Raw genomic sequence first — 15939 nt, 5'->3', positions numbered from 1 at the left:
TTTAATCAATGAACTAATTTATGGGTCAATCAATCAACCATCCAATCAATGATCAGACAATTGATCATCCATTCAATCCAATTAATGTCCGCTTAATGAAACCAACTATAAACAAACCAGTTAGCTATCTAATCAATCAGCTATCCAGACATTTAATCAATGAACTAATCTATGAATCATTCAATCAACCATCCAACCAATGATCGGTCAATTGATCAACCATTCATACCATTTAATGCCCATTTATTATAACCAACTATTGTGAAAACCAAAAATAAACAAACCAGACAGCTATCTAATCAATCAGATATCCAGACATTTAATCACTGAACTATTCTACGAACCAATCAATCAATCATCCAATCAATGATCCATTCGGTCCAATTAGTGCCCTTTTATTATAACCAAATATTGTGAAAACCAGAAATAAACCAACTAGTCAGCTATCTAATCAATCAGATATCCAGACATTTAATCACTGAACTATTCTACGAACCAATCAATCAATCATCCAATCAATGATCCATTCGGTCCAATTAGTGCCCTTTTATTATAACCAAATATTGTGAAAACCAGAAATAAACCAACTAGTCAGCTATCTAATCAATCAGATAGTGTATTAATCAATCAATCAACCCACAATCCAATCGAGCAATCAATCAATTGATCAACCATTATTTCCTGTTAAACTAACTCTATAATCGATCAGATAATTAATCAATCAATCAATCTACCGCCCAACTGACCCCCGGATCAAATAATCGATCAGCTTCTCCAGCTGATAATCAACTATTGTGAAAACCAAAAATAGACAAACCAGACGGCTATCTGATCAACCATCTTTTTTGGATAATAACTAACCTTCTAATTAATAAAATAATTAATTAACCAATCAATCAACCCTTTGATCAAGCACTGAATTAATTAATCAACCAATTTCTCCAGCCATTAACCTACTATTGTGATAACCGGGAATAACAATCAATCAATCAATCGAACTGACAAATCAATTCAACTAATGCTCAAATATTGCGAAATTTTTGATGTTACGGGTCTACCTGGATTGTGAATCTTGAGGTTTTCTGTGTAGCTGCTGAGGATGCTAATGCATAATCTATGATAGATTGATGCAGATGTTGGCCCATGTCTCGTTGGTAAGTGAATTTCTCTTCTCTTATTCCCTTCCATTTCATCGGGTTTAGGCAGTACAGATCGTTGTTTGATGCAAAATCTACCACCAACTTTCCGTTGTTGTTCGCTGGGTGTGGATAGTTTGAAAATTGGAAGTGAGCACCTGATTCAATTCTTGCATTGAAGTCACCTAAAATGACGACTACATACCCCTTAGACTCCAGCTCAGATTTCTCTTTGGCTATATGCTCCAGTAGAGATTTGTTTGAATTGTAGAATTCTGAAGATTTCGGGCTCTCAACTCTCAGGTACAAACCACAGCAAGCAATTCTGTCATGGCGGTCGTCAATAGTGACCCACGCTCTCTCACTCTTCATCCAATCTGGTGTGTTTTTGAGACCATTCCAAGGTAGTATTGCTTTACCGGTTCGTTGACGTGACCACATAATAATTCCTCCTGTCTGATTGTTCTCTCTTAGGTGTTCTGTGTATGTGAATTCATCTATTTCCAAGTTCACTGAAGACATTCCTTGTTGGTGCTTGGCTTCTGACGCAAAGATAAACAAAAGGTTTGGTGTGTTGAGAGCTATGCTGGCGATTTCGTTTACTCGGTCTTTGGACAAACCATCGACATTACAGTAGATCCCACAGAACTCCGCTGTCATGGTTATAAAAAGCTCGTTTTCTGAAATATATAAAATATTATTCTCAATTTAATAGTTAGATAACATAAAGAATCACGATGTTATACATAATTTTTACTCTTGTTTAATAATTCGATGATATATGATTTTAGAACAATTCAAGTTTGTGTTAGATTATAAAAAAGACGTTTATGGAAAATTGTATTTTGAAATTAGTTGGCTGCACAACACGGGATAAAATTATTATACGAAAATGTATTAAAGTTCTATCTAATTTATAAGCATGATTAGTAATTTGACGTTAGGTAGCAGTTGGTTATACGAATATGTGAGTAGGAACTTATTTCAATGAGGTTGGATAATTAAAGTAAAAGTATCAAGCGAGAAATTGGACTGTTAATTGTGACCAAATGCTAGCAAAGGTTAATTAAACACAAAATAAAAAAGGCACAATGATAAAAATTGGACTGTTAATTGTAAACAAATGCTAGTAAAGATTGATTGAACACAAAAAAGGAGGCAATGATAAAAATATTAAGCAGTGGAGTTACTGGAGTTCCTGAACTCGGATAAGAATTTGGAAATGCTGTCCGAGAAATCTAGGTCTAACCCCGTTGCCGGAGATTGAGTAGGGACTGGCGAAGGTGGAGAATGTGCCGAGGGAGCTGGTGCAATGGTTATGCCTGACGAGGAAACCTGATAGTAGGGGGATTGATTTCCTCTCTTCCTTTTAACTGTAATAAGAATCTCCTCTTCCTCTGAGGAAATATTATGATGTGAAGCTAGCAGGCTGATGATTTCCTTGGCACGGTTCACTAGAGCGACAATGCTGTCCTGTGCTTTACCTAGTAAGAACATTTCCTGCTCTAAATTTCTCTCTGGTAGATCCTGCCACATACGTCCTACAAGGTTTTTAATGTTCTCTTCTACTGTTTCTCCAGAAACTTTCGAAGATTTGGCCTTTGATTTGTTAGATTTCCACTTCTCCACGAAGGCATTCTTCATTTGTGTATAAAGAAAGGACCGCTCTCTTTCAGAGGCCCCTTGTTTCTCTATTTGTTCGGTCATTTCTGCCAGGGCCAAAATTAGTTGTTTGTTTTTGACATTTTCCAACACTAATTGGGTCGATTGTAGCTCCAGAGTGGCCCGAAGTCAGATCTCTTTGTGCGACGCCTCAACAAGATCCTGCTTCAATAGTTTGGTATTGTTTTCATAGCCTTTAATTTCTTGTTTCATTGATTTCACAAGGTCCTTCTGTTCTGAGGATGATTTAATTTCTGCCTTGTGTGCCTTGAAGTCGTCGTTTAGCTTCTTGATAAGGGATTTATTATCCTGGTCTTGCTTAATTAGCCTGCTATTCTCTGTCCGGAGATTTTTAATTTCACTCCGAAGGTCTTCCTCTGACGCATCCTTGAACCTCACACACTTGGACATGACTATCTGCAATAAAAGACAATTAAATAGGCATACATATAAATAGGCGTACATATAAATAGATGCGAAATATAAAATTATTAGATGTTCATTTGGTTATTCTCAATTCGTCTCAGGAAACAAATTTAGACTACCATGCTGTGCAAAATATTGAAAAAGTGAACTATTTGAATAATTTTGATAAATATGCAAAGAATAAAAGTAAGATGATATTATGCAGGAATATATATAAACTTTTTTGAAATCTAGATATTTATTTACGTATCATTTATAGTTTACAGGATTGTTGAAAATATGAATTTATCACAAAAGTTTATTAACGAGTTATCATGTGCATACAAATATAGATAAATAAATCAATAAAGTCGGAATAGATTTTAAAAGATACATTTTTTACGTATTTTTTCCATTTCTGAATTATTTGTAAGTTTATATTCAAATATTTATAATAAAGCAGTTCGTGAGGAAAAAACTAAATTACTTATTGAAAGATAGCATACTTATCAGGAGTATTACTGTAGATATTACAAACACGGTGCGTGTTATATCTTATTAAAAAAATGCTACATTTAAGAGTGTGCATGCTTAAAAATGAACATACACGGGATCGAGTTTCCCGTTTTATTTTAACATAATAAAAATAAGAGTAGCCATCGATGGTGCATCGGCGTAGGCCGATTCTAGGAATGGGAATATAGATAATATTTAATCATGTTGCGGCTTAATTAGCAAGATGATCAGACGTAACGATTAAGAAGTGCGAACATTTATTGTTCGTTTCTAATATCTTTTACGTCAAAGAATGGAGTGAAAATATAGATCTTATTTACTCATATTGCGGCTTAATTAACGAGATGGTCCGGCGTAACGACTTAGAATTGCGAACATTGATTGTTCGTTTCTCGTAAATTATACGCCGAAGAGCAATTTTAAGAGCTCTTTAGTATTGAGGCATGTAGGTAGTGCTGTGACGTCTTCGTTCATCCTCTGCTCTTTCCGGAGGTAGTTCCGATACAACTGAACATTTAAAAGGAACTATTAATTTAATTTAAAGCATTCATTTAGTGCTTGCATTCAACTCAAATAGTATCCGGATTTTAAAAGTCATTCTTTAATAGTGCAGAGTTTTGGAATAGTAAATATGAAAAATTATTTGAGAAGAGATAAGCTAGTTGTTTAATTCCACCGTTCGGTAGTATTTCAAAAGATTGGAAAGTTTACCCCTTAATTAGTGTCACGTATAATAACTTTGCATGTATAAGATTGCTTTGTAATTTAACCGAGATCAGGTAAATAGGAAAGGAAGACGATGCAGAAAAGTTGCCAAAATCTATTTGAAACCAGACTGGATCAAGGCGTGTACCATTATAATTTAAAACTTAGATTCAATAGGGTATACTCTTTGCAGTCAGTTGTGGTCCATGTGCGAGCCCTTGTCATCTGTATAAAAGAGATATAAAATCATAAAGGGGGGGGGGCTCGTGGAAATCTATTTTTTACCGTTATTTGTTCCGCTGATTACTGTAAGTTTGAGATCCGCATGCTCCAAGATGCTTCTGGCGGTCAGCTTCTGTATATATAAACTGATGATACGCAATATTGAATAATTCGGTTTATCATGAGTAAATAAAAATAGACAGTTAATACGTGCCGTTTGAATAATACCGATAAATATGTAAAAATAATGAAAACTGGTAGTTTGGTATAAATAAGCAAATATAGGAGTAAAATGGTAAATATGCAAAAATAAGAATAGACTGATGTAAGATCATTTATATAGACCATAGATCATAAGCATATGATAAAGTTGATATTTAAGGAATTATAGTTAATAGTTCAATTAAGGGACTCATATAGCTCCATTAGCTTTTTCTCGCCTTCCGCTGCTTCCATATTTATAGAATCCAAGTTTTCTAGTGTGAGGGTGTTTGCCAATAGAGCTTGAAGTTTGGCTGTATCGAAAAGTGTCATACCCTGCATCTGTTTTTCCACCATAAAAAGTACCGCTTCGGAACTCAGGTCACCTGAGCTTGGTCTACCCCTTACAGCCAGCTCAAGTTTATGATTCAGATCGTCAATTTCTTTCCTCAAGCTTTGCACTTCTTGAAATAATGACGAACATTTCATCTTCTCTTCTTCCAACTCTTGGATTAACTCGTCTGTCTTGAGTGCCTCTGATTCACACTGAATGCCTGAATCATTCATTGCTTGAGTTCTGCTAGCCTGAGATGGTCTTCCTCCTGGATTCTGATTATCTGGGACTGTTTTTTTATTTAATAAAGCTTTCATGGTTGCAGGTTTGGCGGCTGAAAATAATGGTGCCCTCCATTAGTTGTTAAATTGATTAAAAGTTAGTCAAGGATTCTATTGCGTACTTCAGAGATTTGTCCCTTGGGAGAAATGAGCTCTGCTAATTTAAACTTATAAAGTTATTGAGAATTTTCCCAGAGATCAGATATAACACCTTATTAGTTAATAATTGTGAATTGTTAACATTAAAGTAAATTTAAAAAAGTTATTTAAGAAATTAGATATTGTTAACATTAAATTAAATTTTTAAAAAAGTTATTTAAGATATTAGATATTGTTAACATTAAATTAAATTTTTAAAAAAGTTATTTAAGATATTAGAGGGCACCACCATGGGCAGAGAGTGAATCGATGGTAAAAATCTTATTTTCCACAAAATAGGTGAATAATTCTAGGTAATGGGGTACTATATGGCTACCTAATTTGGAGCAGGGTTAGATCTGCTGACTATAGGAGGGGGGGAGAGGGGAGAGATCAGCTGATTTTGTACTGAAAAGGCTGGGGTACCCATATGGGGGGTGGGAGGGGGGGGCCCTGTGCATGGTTCTTTCTATGGTTAAGCACGCTCAGAAGATCAGCGTTTGGCTTTTTTCTGATACGACATGGGCGGCTGCGAGCGTTTAAACGCGCCTGAGGGCTTCAGATCCTCAAAACCGCAGTGCTCTCTATGAGCTTCCACCCATCGGGAAAAGCTGATACCGCTAGGGACAGAGGGACCCAGGGTTGGTTTGGGCATGTCCATTACCGTCCAGAAATGGTGACATTTCTGGATTAGAGACCGGACCACAGCGACCCCCTTATCAGTAAGATGCACACGGTCGTCCTTTAACATCTTTCCTCTCGAGACCCAGTCGTCGCGGTGACAATTATAAATTCAACTCAAGATAAAATAGAATAAAGTTTAATGGATTCTTGAATTATTTTTATTCTACATTTACTTTATTTTTTTTGGCAGAATTTAATATAAGTAATTTTGAAACATTCAGGGTGTCTGTAATCTGCTGGAAAGTGTCCGGAAGTACAAGGAGGAGGCCGCCTGGCTCCTGGAGAAGGAGAAGGTCAATCTCGAAGAGGTCAACGACTGCTTGGAGAAGGGGGAGCTCTTCGACATCTTCCTCCCTGAAGTTGACAAGCTACGCGCACGAGCCGACCAGCTCGAATGGTTGAAGGAGGTGAAGGAAGTCCTTGACGACCCAAGTGAGATCTCGACGGACATGTTGACCGGACTAGAGCAGCGAGGTTGCAACCTCAAACCTAGGCCGGAGGTTGAACAAGGATTGAGCCGACTGTGTGGTCTCCGGATGACAATGGACCAGTGGGAGGTACGAGCTAACAACTGCCTACAGGCCTCCCCTAAACCTTGCCTGGAGGAGGTGGAGAGGATGATTAGGGAAGGAGAGAATATATCTACAGGGCTACCGGCTTTAGAGAAACTCAAAGATGCAGTTAGGAAAGCCAAGGTTAGAAAATATTTCAATTTTATTACATAATAGAATAGCTCATGTAAAAGATGCATCATTTTCTAATTCGGTTTCGAGATTAATTTCTAGATTTTAACCTTTAATCAGATTTACTTCTCTAAGACTTGTATTTTATAACTGAATATATTACATAAAATATATCGTTTCTATAAAACTATGGAAAACGAGACGAATCTAGACAGATGTAAGTCTAGGCAAATCTATATGAATCGAGACAAAACGGCACAAAACGAGACAAAACGGCACAAAACGAGACAAAACGGCACAAAACGAAACAAAACGAGACAAACAAAGAAATCTAAATAAAACACAACAAAATGAAGTTAAAATGGAAATGAATTCAAAACAGTTTCGTATGTTTGTTAGGAATGGTGGAGTCGAGCTGAAAACCTGCAGAAGCCTGAGAACTATCCCTACCTGGACACCCTGGAGGCTCTGGTAGGGAAAGGACGACCTCTACCTATTCGTCTTGATCCTCTAGCTCAGTTAGAAACACAGGTTTTTGTTTTTTGTTAAATTATTCTTTTGTAATCCTGGGATTGAATTTAATGAATCTGAGAGGTCGCTAAACTATCTAATGTCTGAAACTCTCCTAAAAAATACAGAAATTTCTATAATCCAGGGACGGGGGTGGACTGTGGAGCCCCCTTAGCCCCCAACCACTAGCACTACTTCACTGTTTACAACTCAGAATATATTTATTTAATTTTTGATGGTGTAATGTTATGCACGATTCACATAGGCATATTAAAAAGCTTACTATTAGTAAGCGTTAAAATATATCTTTGTTTTAAACTCATCTTGGATGGGATTGGTCACACTCAATTGAAATTATAGCGATAGTCTCTTTAAGTGGGTTTTATGTTGTGTGAAAAATTATATTTTCTTCAAACATTTTGAACTCTGTTAAAATTAAATCTTTTTCTAAAGTTTCTTGGACAATTGACAAGAAAATTATTTTTGTTATTATCTTATAGCTTGCTAGCTGGAGGGCCCGGCGTAAAAAAATATGAGAAAAAAATATTTTTGAAAAATGGAAATTTTTGCCTAACCCATCCGCCATCAATGAGTGTCAACAACAAATTTCAGCCCATTCGGTTTGTCCTGTTTTATTACATAGACTAGTTTAAGGGCCCGGCGTTGCCTGTGAAGAGAAAAAATTTTTTAAAAAAATACTACGCAGAATATATATATACGCAGAATATATATATCTACGCAGAATATATATATACGAATGTCTTGTTTTATTATATAGATTAAAGCTTAAATGAAACAATGCATCATTATCAGGAATACATTTATCTGTTTAGGTCGCTGCTGCGCGCGCTTGGCGTGAACGAACTGCGCGCGTATTTCTGAAAAAGAACTCCCACTGTAATCTTCTGGAGGTGTTATCTCCCCGCCATGATATTGGTTGTGAGAAGAAGAGGAAGAAACGAACAGAAGATGGAAACTACAGACATCCGATATTCCTGGGTCTATCAGCTATACAGCTCTCCGATCCTCAGGTACAGGGTGTCCCAATAAACATGGGAATTAAATGACGACTTTTATATCGTCTTCGATCCATGTGACATTTTTTCATGAACACAATATAATGCAGTGTTCCAGTTTACCATCTAATACCGAAAACGCCTGATCTTGAGATTTTCAAAATGTATTCTACCATTTTTGTATCTTTAAAATCGACGGAGATATTGAAAAAAATTATACAAATTTCAATTTATTTAATGAATAAAATTGTCTGAATATCTTATATCTTCGGTCAATTTTTAAGATACAAGAAAGGTGTATCTAGGCTGTGTAACGTCTGACGAGCTTTTCAGACGTTACACAGCCTATTTTATATACTTTCTATGCATTAACANATATTAGATCATTTCCCTCTAAAGGCATTTCACAGATAAGAATAAGATATTTTTGTGATATGACAGTTCATAGACAGTTCATAGGCAGGTCTTAGGCAGTTCAAAGACATTCCATAAACAGTTCATAGACAGTTCATAGACAGTTCATAGGCAGGTCTTAGGCAGTTCAAAGACATTCCATAGACAGTTCATAGACAGTTCATAGACAGTTCATAGACAGTGCATATAAAGTCCATATACAATTCATAGACAGTTCATATACAGTTCATAGACAGTTCATTGACAATTTATAGACAGTTTATAGACAGTTCATAGACAGTTCATAGACAGTTCATAAACAGTTCATAGACAGTTCATAGACAGTTCATAGACAGTGCATAGACAGTGCATAGACAGTGCATAGACAGTGCATAGACAGTCCATAGACAGTCCATAGACAGTCCATAGACAGTTCATAGACAGTTTATAGACAGAAGTTCATAGACAGAAGTTCATAGACAGGGCATAGATAGTCTATAGACAATTCATAGACAGTTCATAGACAGAAGTTCATAGACAGTGTTAGACAGTCTATAGACAGTTCATAGACAGTTCATAGACAGTTCATAGACAGTGCATAGACAGTGCATAGACAGTGCATAGACAGTTTAAGTTCATAGACAGTTCATAGACAGTTCATAGACAGTGCATAGACAGTGCATAGACAGTTCATAGACAGTTCATAGACAGTTCATATACAGTTCATTGGCATTTCATAGACAGTTCATAGACAGACAGTTCGTAGACAGTGCATAGACAGTGCAGCGACAGTTTATAGACAGTTTATAGACAGTTTATAGACAGTTTATAGACAGTTTAAAGACAGTGCATATACAGTCCATATACAATCCACTTGGCAGTACATTGACAGTTCTTAATATTAATAATCACGGTCAATCCTTCAATCTTAGATTTCAGACTTGAGCTCCCTCCGTTTAAGTTCCAATAAATTAACCCTATTAAAAGCTGAGTGTAAATTTAGGAGTGGGAGTCAAGCCTTTGGCGGTCTGCTATGGACCCTTCTGTACACTCTCAGATTCCTAATGATTTTCAAGATGGTTTTTGAGTTCATAAACAGTTCTGTGTAGCTGTTTTTCATATTGTAGATAACTGATAATTCAATTAGCTTTAACCTCTGAAAAAGTAATCCTAATAATTCAAAGAACGCAATGAAATGAAAATTTATATTTGTTTTTTCTTTTCATCTGAACATCTCATTGACTGAGTTTCTAGAAGTGAATCAGATTAATATCAACAAGAAAAATCATTCGGCTTGGCCTTTAATAAACATTCATAGATGTATAATTGGATTTTATTTTAACATTTAAATTTGTCACTAGGTTTTGAATGAGATTTTAAAAATTGCAGGACTAGGGCTATTTTGAGATTATTGTTTCATAAAATGAATATTAATTAAATAAGTTGCCTTTAGTAAATACCGTAAACTATTTTCAAGGTAAAAGACGACTTTAAAGTCTTCCATAGATAAAAATTATTTTGGTTCATTTAGAATAGGACTGTATGGAACGGATTACAAGAATTACAAAGTAGTTTTAATTAACCGCGCGATTCAATGGTTGTAAATAATCAATGATAGAGACATCTAAAGTTTGATTTTAGGAGATCGTGAACGCATTCAAGCAAGCTGAACAGGCAGAGCTGCAGACAATGAAGGAAGTCAGAGTTAAGAACCAGAATACACTGAAGAAGNGGGGGGGGGGAACATTTCAAGAAAATTATTTAAAATATTATATTAGTTTTAGGAGGGTTTTAATGTAGATAGATATATAAAGTTTTTGCTGAAGTAAAGTACATGTATCTGTGAACGGAAAGAGTTTACAATTACAAATTGATATTTGATATTGTGTGGGAGTAGTTACTGAAATACTGATAATGGATAATTGATTGGTTGATTAAATTACTATAGTGGATAATTGATTGGTTGATTAAATGATTATAATGGATAATTGATTGGTTTATTAAATGATTATAATGGATAATTGATTAAATTATTATTATGGATAATTAATTGATTGATTGTAGGATAGAGAAATCTTAAATACGAGCTGAATAAATCATTAATTGATTGTAGGATGGATCATTATGCTTAAATATGAGTTGGATAATTGATTGTAGCATGGATTATAATGCTTGAATATGAGCTGGATAATTGATTGAGTGATTGTAGGATAAATTAATCTTGCCATGCTCGATATTACTTCCCTGGAAACACTACGCAAAGGAGCCTTGCAAAGAGCACTGAAGGATAACCATATTCAAGTAGCTATAAACAGTAAGGCATCCCTGTCTTCTCTGCTATGGATGTCTGACCTTGTGGATAGGTTTACTATACAAAGTCGTGTAAATTACTCCAATGCGTTCGGATCTCTCAGTAGATGTAGAGCAGTTGACGCTGGGTTGGGCAACCTCCGTCCCAATGTGCATGGGGCACCATACAAACAGTGTCCTTTGTTCCAGGAACTAGAGATTTGGCTAGCACTGAATGAATTCCATGTTGTAGTTGAATGCTCAAAGGTGGAATTCGCTAGACGTTACAAGGGTATCACAAGATACATGGAGACCCATGTATCTCTCTCTCGTCCCATAGGGATTGTGTTTAAGGACTTCTTAGGGATGGGGCCAGTGCTCACACAATTGCGGACAGAGCCATTGGTATTCATAGCGTCCTGGATAACTGGCTCATCCTAGTGGCTGATCTTTAAACAGGTATTTCTATTCTTACGTGTTAGACCTATAGTTGGCTATTGCAGGATGTGCATCCAACTTTATATGGTTCTGCCCGTTCCACTGGTAGCATCTTCCCATAGGATTATAGGAGCCGGAGGATACCGGAGCTCAGTGGAGTTGGCCCAGATGGCGGTCTGGGCTCTGCAATACGGGGGGGGGGGGGGTTCAGTTCCTTTCCTTATCTTATCTCATGAGCTGAATAAATGATTAATTGAGTGTAGGATGGATTAATGCTTGAATATGTGCTGAATAAATGATTAATTGATTGTATAATGGATTAATGCTTGAATATGAGCTGGATGATTGATTGATTGTAGAATGAATTAATGCTTGAAAGTGTACTATATAATTGATTGATTGTAGGATGGATTAATGCTTTAATAAGAGCTGGATAATTGATTAAATGATTTTAGGATGGATTAATACTTGAATATGAGCTGAATATTGATTGATTGATTGCTTGTAGGATGGATTAATGCTTGAATATGAGCTGGATAATTGATTAAATGATTGTAGGATGGATTAATGCTTGAATATGAGCTAAATATTGATTGATTAAATGATTGTAGGATGGATTAATGCTTGAATATGAGCTAAATATTGATTGACTGATCCATTGTAGGATGGATTAATGCTTGTATATGAGCTAAATATTGATTGATTTAATGATTGTAGGATGGATTAATGCTTCAATATGAGCTAAATGTTGATTGACTGATCGATTGTAGGATGGATTAATGCTTGAATATGAGCTAAATATTGATTGACTGATCGATTGTAGGATGGATTAATGCTTGAATATGAGCTGAATATTGATTGATTGTAGGATGAATTAATGCTTGAATATGAGCTGAAGATTGATTGATTGATTGATTGTAGGATGGATTAATGCTTGAATGTGAGCTATGTATGGACCAGTTTCCCCCGGGAAGTATCCCTCTGCCCCGTCTACCATCGGGAAAATCTAAACCAACCAGTCTCAGGCAAACAGATATGCAGTCATTACAACTTGTTATTTTTCTCATTTTTTCACACTAAATATATAAGCTCGAATAGTATAATGCATAAACTAAATATATAAACTCGTCAAGTCCTATCTCCGTTCAAAGAAAAGAAAATCAAACAAACTGTACAAGATAATTTATCTATATAATAATTCTCTTGGCATATATATATATATATATTTAGGCTGAAATTTCGACATTTTTTTTTAAATAAAAAAATTCCACGGCCAACACCGGGCACTTCAGCTAGTTTTTGAATAAAATTTCTCAATTTGGGTTTCTCAATAATTTAATGATGAAAAATGAATATTATTTGTGACTCAGAGATGTGAAATTTCTGTGTCCAAACTGCCTCCGATCTAGACGACCTAGGTAAGTTTTTTCATTTTATCGTTCCCCCCCCCCCCCCCCAACCAACTTCAGCTTGGCACGTTTTTGTCTCTCATTGAAAGTTTGTCGTTAAAGATCAATTAAAGTCGGAATTAAATTTTGTTAAATAGTTTGTTAAAGTTGCACAAAATGAATAATTAACTACTAGAAACAAAAAACAGCTGGTCAAGGGGCAATTTAAGAAACTTGTAATGAATCTATTTGTTTTTCTCAAAACAATTCTTGCAATTTCCATAAAAATAAGTTCAGGGTTATTCAATCATTATAAAATAAATTTTGAGCTGGAGGGTTAAGCGAGGTGCAAGTTTTACAGGAAAAAATATATGATCCATTGTAATCTATAAGATCTTACTTAAGATTTGATAAAGTTCAGTCAAATTAGCCATCTTAGATCTGGGGTATGTTTCTGAATTGATTAAGTATGAGTGGGGGTATTTGTATCACTAATGTTACATCGTCTCTTTGAATGTCCCCTCTACTGAACTTTTGTCCAACTAAGCTTCTGACCTACTGCAGTATCCGACCTACGACAGCTGTTTATTTGTATTCTTTGTGGGAAAGGTTAAAGACTATTTCTTTGCCAAGCGCTACGGCTAGGACATGCTAATGGGGCCGAGCGCCGTGACTTGGACGGACTAGGGGACCGGGCGCTGCGGCCACATATCAAACAGCAGCTGTGAAACCATGTGCAAGTATGTCAGAAGTGTGGGAGATACGCCATCTTCATTCACATTGATAATATATACAATATACACAATTACACATATATATTATAGATTAGAGACGATTCTATCCCTGCTGGTGAGTTTACAGAAGCTGACTGTGCGCCTACCAGAGGGAGAGGCGCTGCAGTGCTTAACCGAGCGCGCTATGGCTTGGCAGGTAAATTAAAAGTTTAATCAGACGTGTATTCAAGGGAGGACTATGGGGGGCTCAGCCCCCCTCTCTTGGATCAATAAACTGTATGGTTTTCAGTTTTTCTAAATAAGTGAGAAAAAAATAAGGGAAACCAAAAATAATCATAATCTTTTTTACAATAAAAACATCTTTCATTATTTATGTGTTAACCCTATATATCTCTGCTGGGTACTTGAAAACCAGGATATGCCCCCCCCCCCCCCTCATTACAGAAACACCCAGATCTTTGTTCTAGAATAGAGAATGTTCTCTGTAAACTTTACAATTCTTTAATTCTTCTTTTAGGATTTGTTTGAGTAAATCGGATTAACCATATTTTGATATTTAGTTTCCGGGTAAACTTTTCCACCATGTTATTTTCTTCTTTCTTTTCTGTAATAATTTGACTTCCATTTTTCCATTTTTAATTGTACAAACGGCCACTAGTGCAATTCATATATATATATATGCATATATATGAAATAAAATACAGAGATCGGATCTTCTGTGTTGAATATCGTTAATTTCGAACTCTTGATCTCGATAGCCAATGTGGACAGATATAAATTTGAGGATAAATGCTAGATCCGTCCAGTCAAGTTACCCCTGCAAGGGATATTGAAGAGGAATTTATTTAATATTGTATTAATATTCTATTTATTCGTACACAATTATAATGGTACAGTTTAAAAGCAGAGGAATGAGATATATAACATATAAAATATAGAATTAATATAAAGTCCAAAAAAATAATTTAGTTAGATTTTATATATATCGTCAATAATGTTAGCTATTTCATCATAATTAAATCCTAAAACATTTGGATTTGACCGGATTAATAGTGAATCTTTTAACAATGGAATTCTCCATGCATTTTCAGCCGAATTTGTGTAAATCATATTTGACTTTACTAGAGAGTTCAAGGACAGTTTATCTACATAGGTTTCATTTTCAATATTAGATAAATTCTTACATAATTTTGTTCTTTGGTAATTTTTGCATAAATCAAACAATAGCCGGATGCTGAGCTTGGGACTTTTACACATAGATTCGCAAAATGATACAGATCGGCTACTCAATATAGTTTTTAAATGAGTATGATCTCGGGATTCATAACTCATAATATAAAAGGAGAATTCAGGGGGTTTTTGAACATTTAAAAAAACCAAATATGGAAATATGCTATTAATTTATTAATTTTGTTCTATCAAGTAAAGTATATTCATGAAAATTATGTCCAAGTCTACCCTGTTGACAAGTGCATCCGTATCAACTCTTACATGGTGCAAATTCCATATTGCGAAGAATGTTACAAAGTTTAATAGATAATGATAGTGCATTCGATTAAATTAATTTTAAACTAAAAAGTTGTAGAAAAATATAAAATTGATTAGATAACTTTTATAATTAAGGTACATTAAGTTTAAACATAAACTAAGATTATCAGTTTATTTTTAGACTTGTGTTTAACTAAAGTAAGACCCATTAAACTGATTGAGAAGACAACTTCTAAGCAATCGTATTATTTGATTTTTTTTAAAACTATTAATTTTACTAGAAGCTTGGAATGTGGCTGTGTACAGTATACAGTTACACTGGAAAAATGTTTATGAACATTTTAAAATCAAAACTTACGATTAACTGAAGGCGTCTTTCTATTTCAAAGTTTTAAAGAAGACTGATTTATTTTCTAGGACCGCTCCCGAACTGTGTTGGCACGACCTGATATAGCAGCTGCGCTTAAGAAGCTCTCAATCCAATCTAAGTAAGTTTAAAGGGATAGTTTAACTTAATCAGAATCTCCCTTTTTGGATTATCATTCAGATGCAGCAAAGGAAAGAATTAGACCACTGTAAGAAATTTATGTATTCAGGGATGAAGGAAATGAAAGAATATAACCACTGTAAGAAATTTATGTATTCAGGGATGAAGGAAATGAAAGAATATAACCACTGTAAGAAATTTATGTATTCAGGGATGAAGGAAATGAAAG

The 15939-nt window shown here is 35.2% G+C and overlaps 2 protein-coding genes across 2 annotated transcripts; one reads left to right on the top strand and one right to left on the bottom strand.

Annotated features, from left to right (window-relative positions):
- Nucleotides 1–6010: 6010 nt before the first annotated feature.
- On the bottom strand, nt 6011–6285 carry LOC111713495 (uncharacterized; the record flags this gene model as incomplete). Its single annotated transcript, XM_023488362.1, is given in 1 exon segment — nt 6011–6285. A coding segment is annotated over 1 exon segment (65 nt), but the record flags the coding sequence as incomplete, so codon positions are not given.
- Nucleotides 6286–6479: 194 nt separating this feature from the next.
- On the top strand, nt 6480–15861 carry LOC111713494 (lysine-specific demethylase 5A). Its single transcript, XM_023488361.1, has 9 exons — nt 6480–6979; nt 7367–7498; nt 8311–8508; nt 10528–10615; nt 12533–12638; nt 12984–13031; nt 13826–13931; nt 15641–15711; nt 15820–15861. The coding sequence occupies exons 1-9, from the start codon at nt 6734–6736 to the stop codon at nt 15842–15844; spliced, it is 1020 nt and encodes a 339-aa protein (XP_023344129.1). The 5' UTR covers nt 6480–6733; the 3' UTR covers nt 15845–15861.
- The last annotated feature ends 78 nt before the right edge of the window (nt 15862–15939 follow it).

Source organism: Eurytemora carolleeae, unplaced genomic scaffold (assembly GCF_000591075.1).
Source record: "Eurytemora carolleeae unplaced genomic scaffold, Eaff_2.0 scaffold1428, whole genome shotgun sequence".
NCBI lineage: Eukaryota > Metazoa > Arthropoda > Copepoda > Calanoida > Temoridae > Eurytemora > Eurytemora carolleeae.
Note: the sequence above shows the minus strand (reverse complement) of the source record. Positions and strands in the feature narration are given on the sequence as shown.

What these genes read in the sequence shown, in the direction of transcription:
- LOC111713494 (XM_023488361.1), top strand. Translation starts at nt 6,734, where the DNA reads ATGTTGACCGGACTAGAGCAGCGAGGTTGCAACCTCAAACCTAGGCCG. An exon ending in TACAGCTCTCCGATCCTCAG is followed by an intron (nt 8,509 to 10,527) that starts GTACAGGGTGTC and finishes GTTTGATTTTAG; the next exon opens with GAGATCGTGAACGCATTCAA. An exon ending in AGCGCGCTATGGCTTGGCAG is followed by an intron (nt 13,932 to 15,640) that starts GTAAATTAAAAG and finishes TTTATTTTCTAG; the next exon opens with GACCGCTCCCGAACTGTGTT.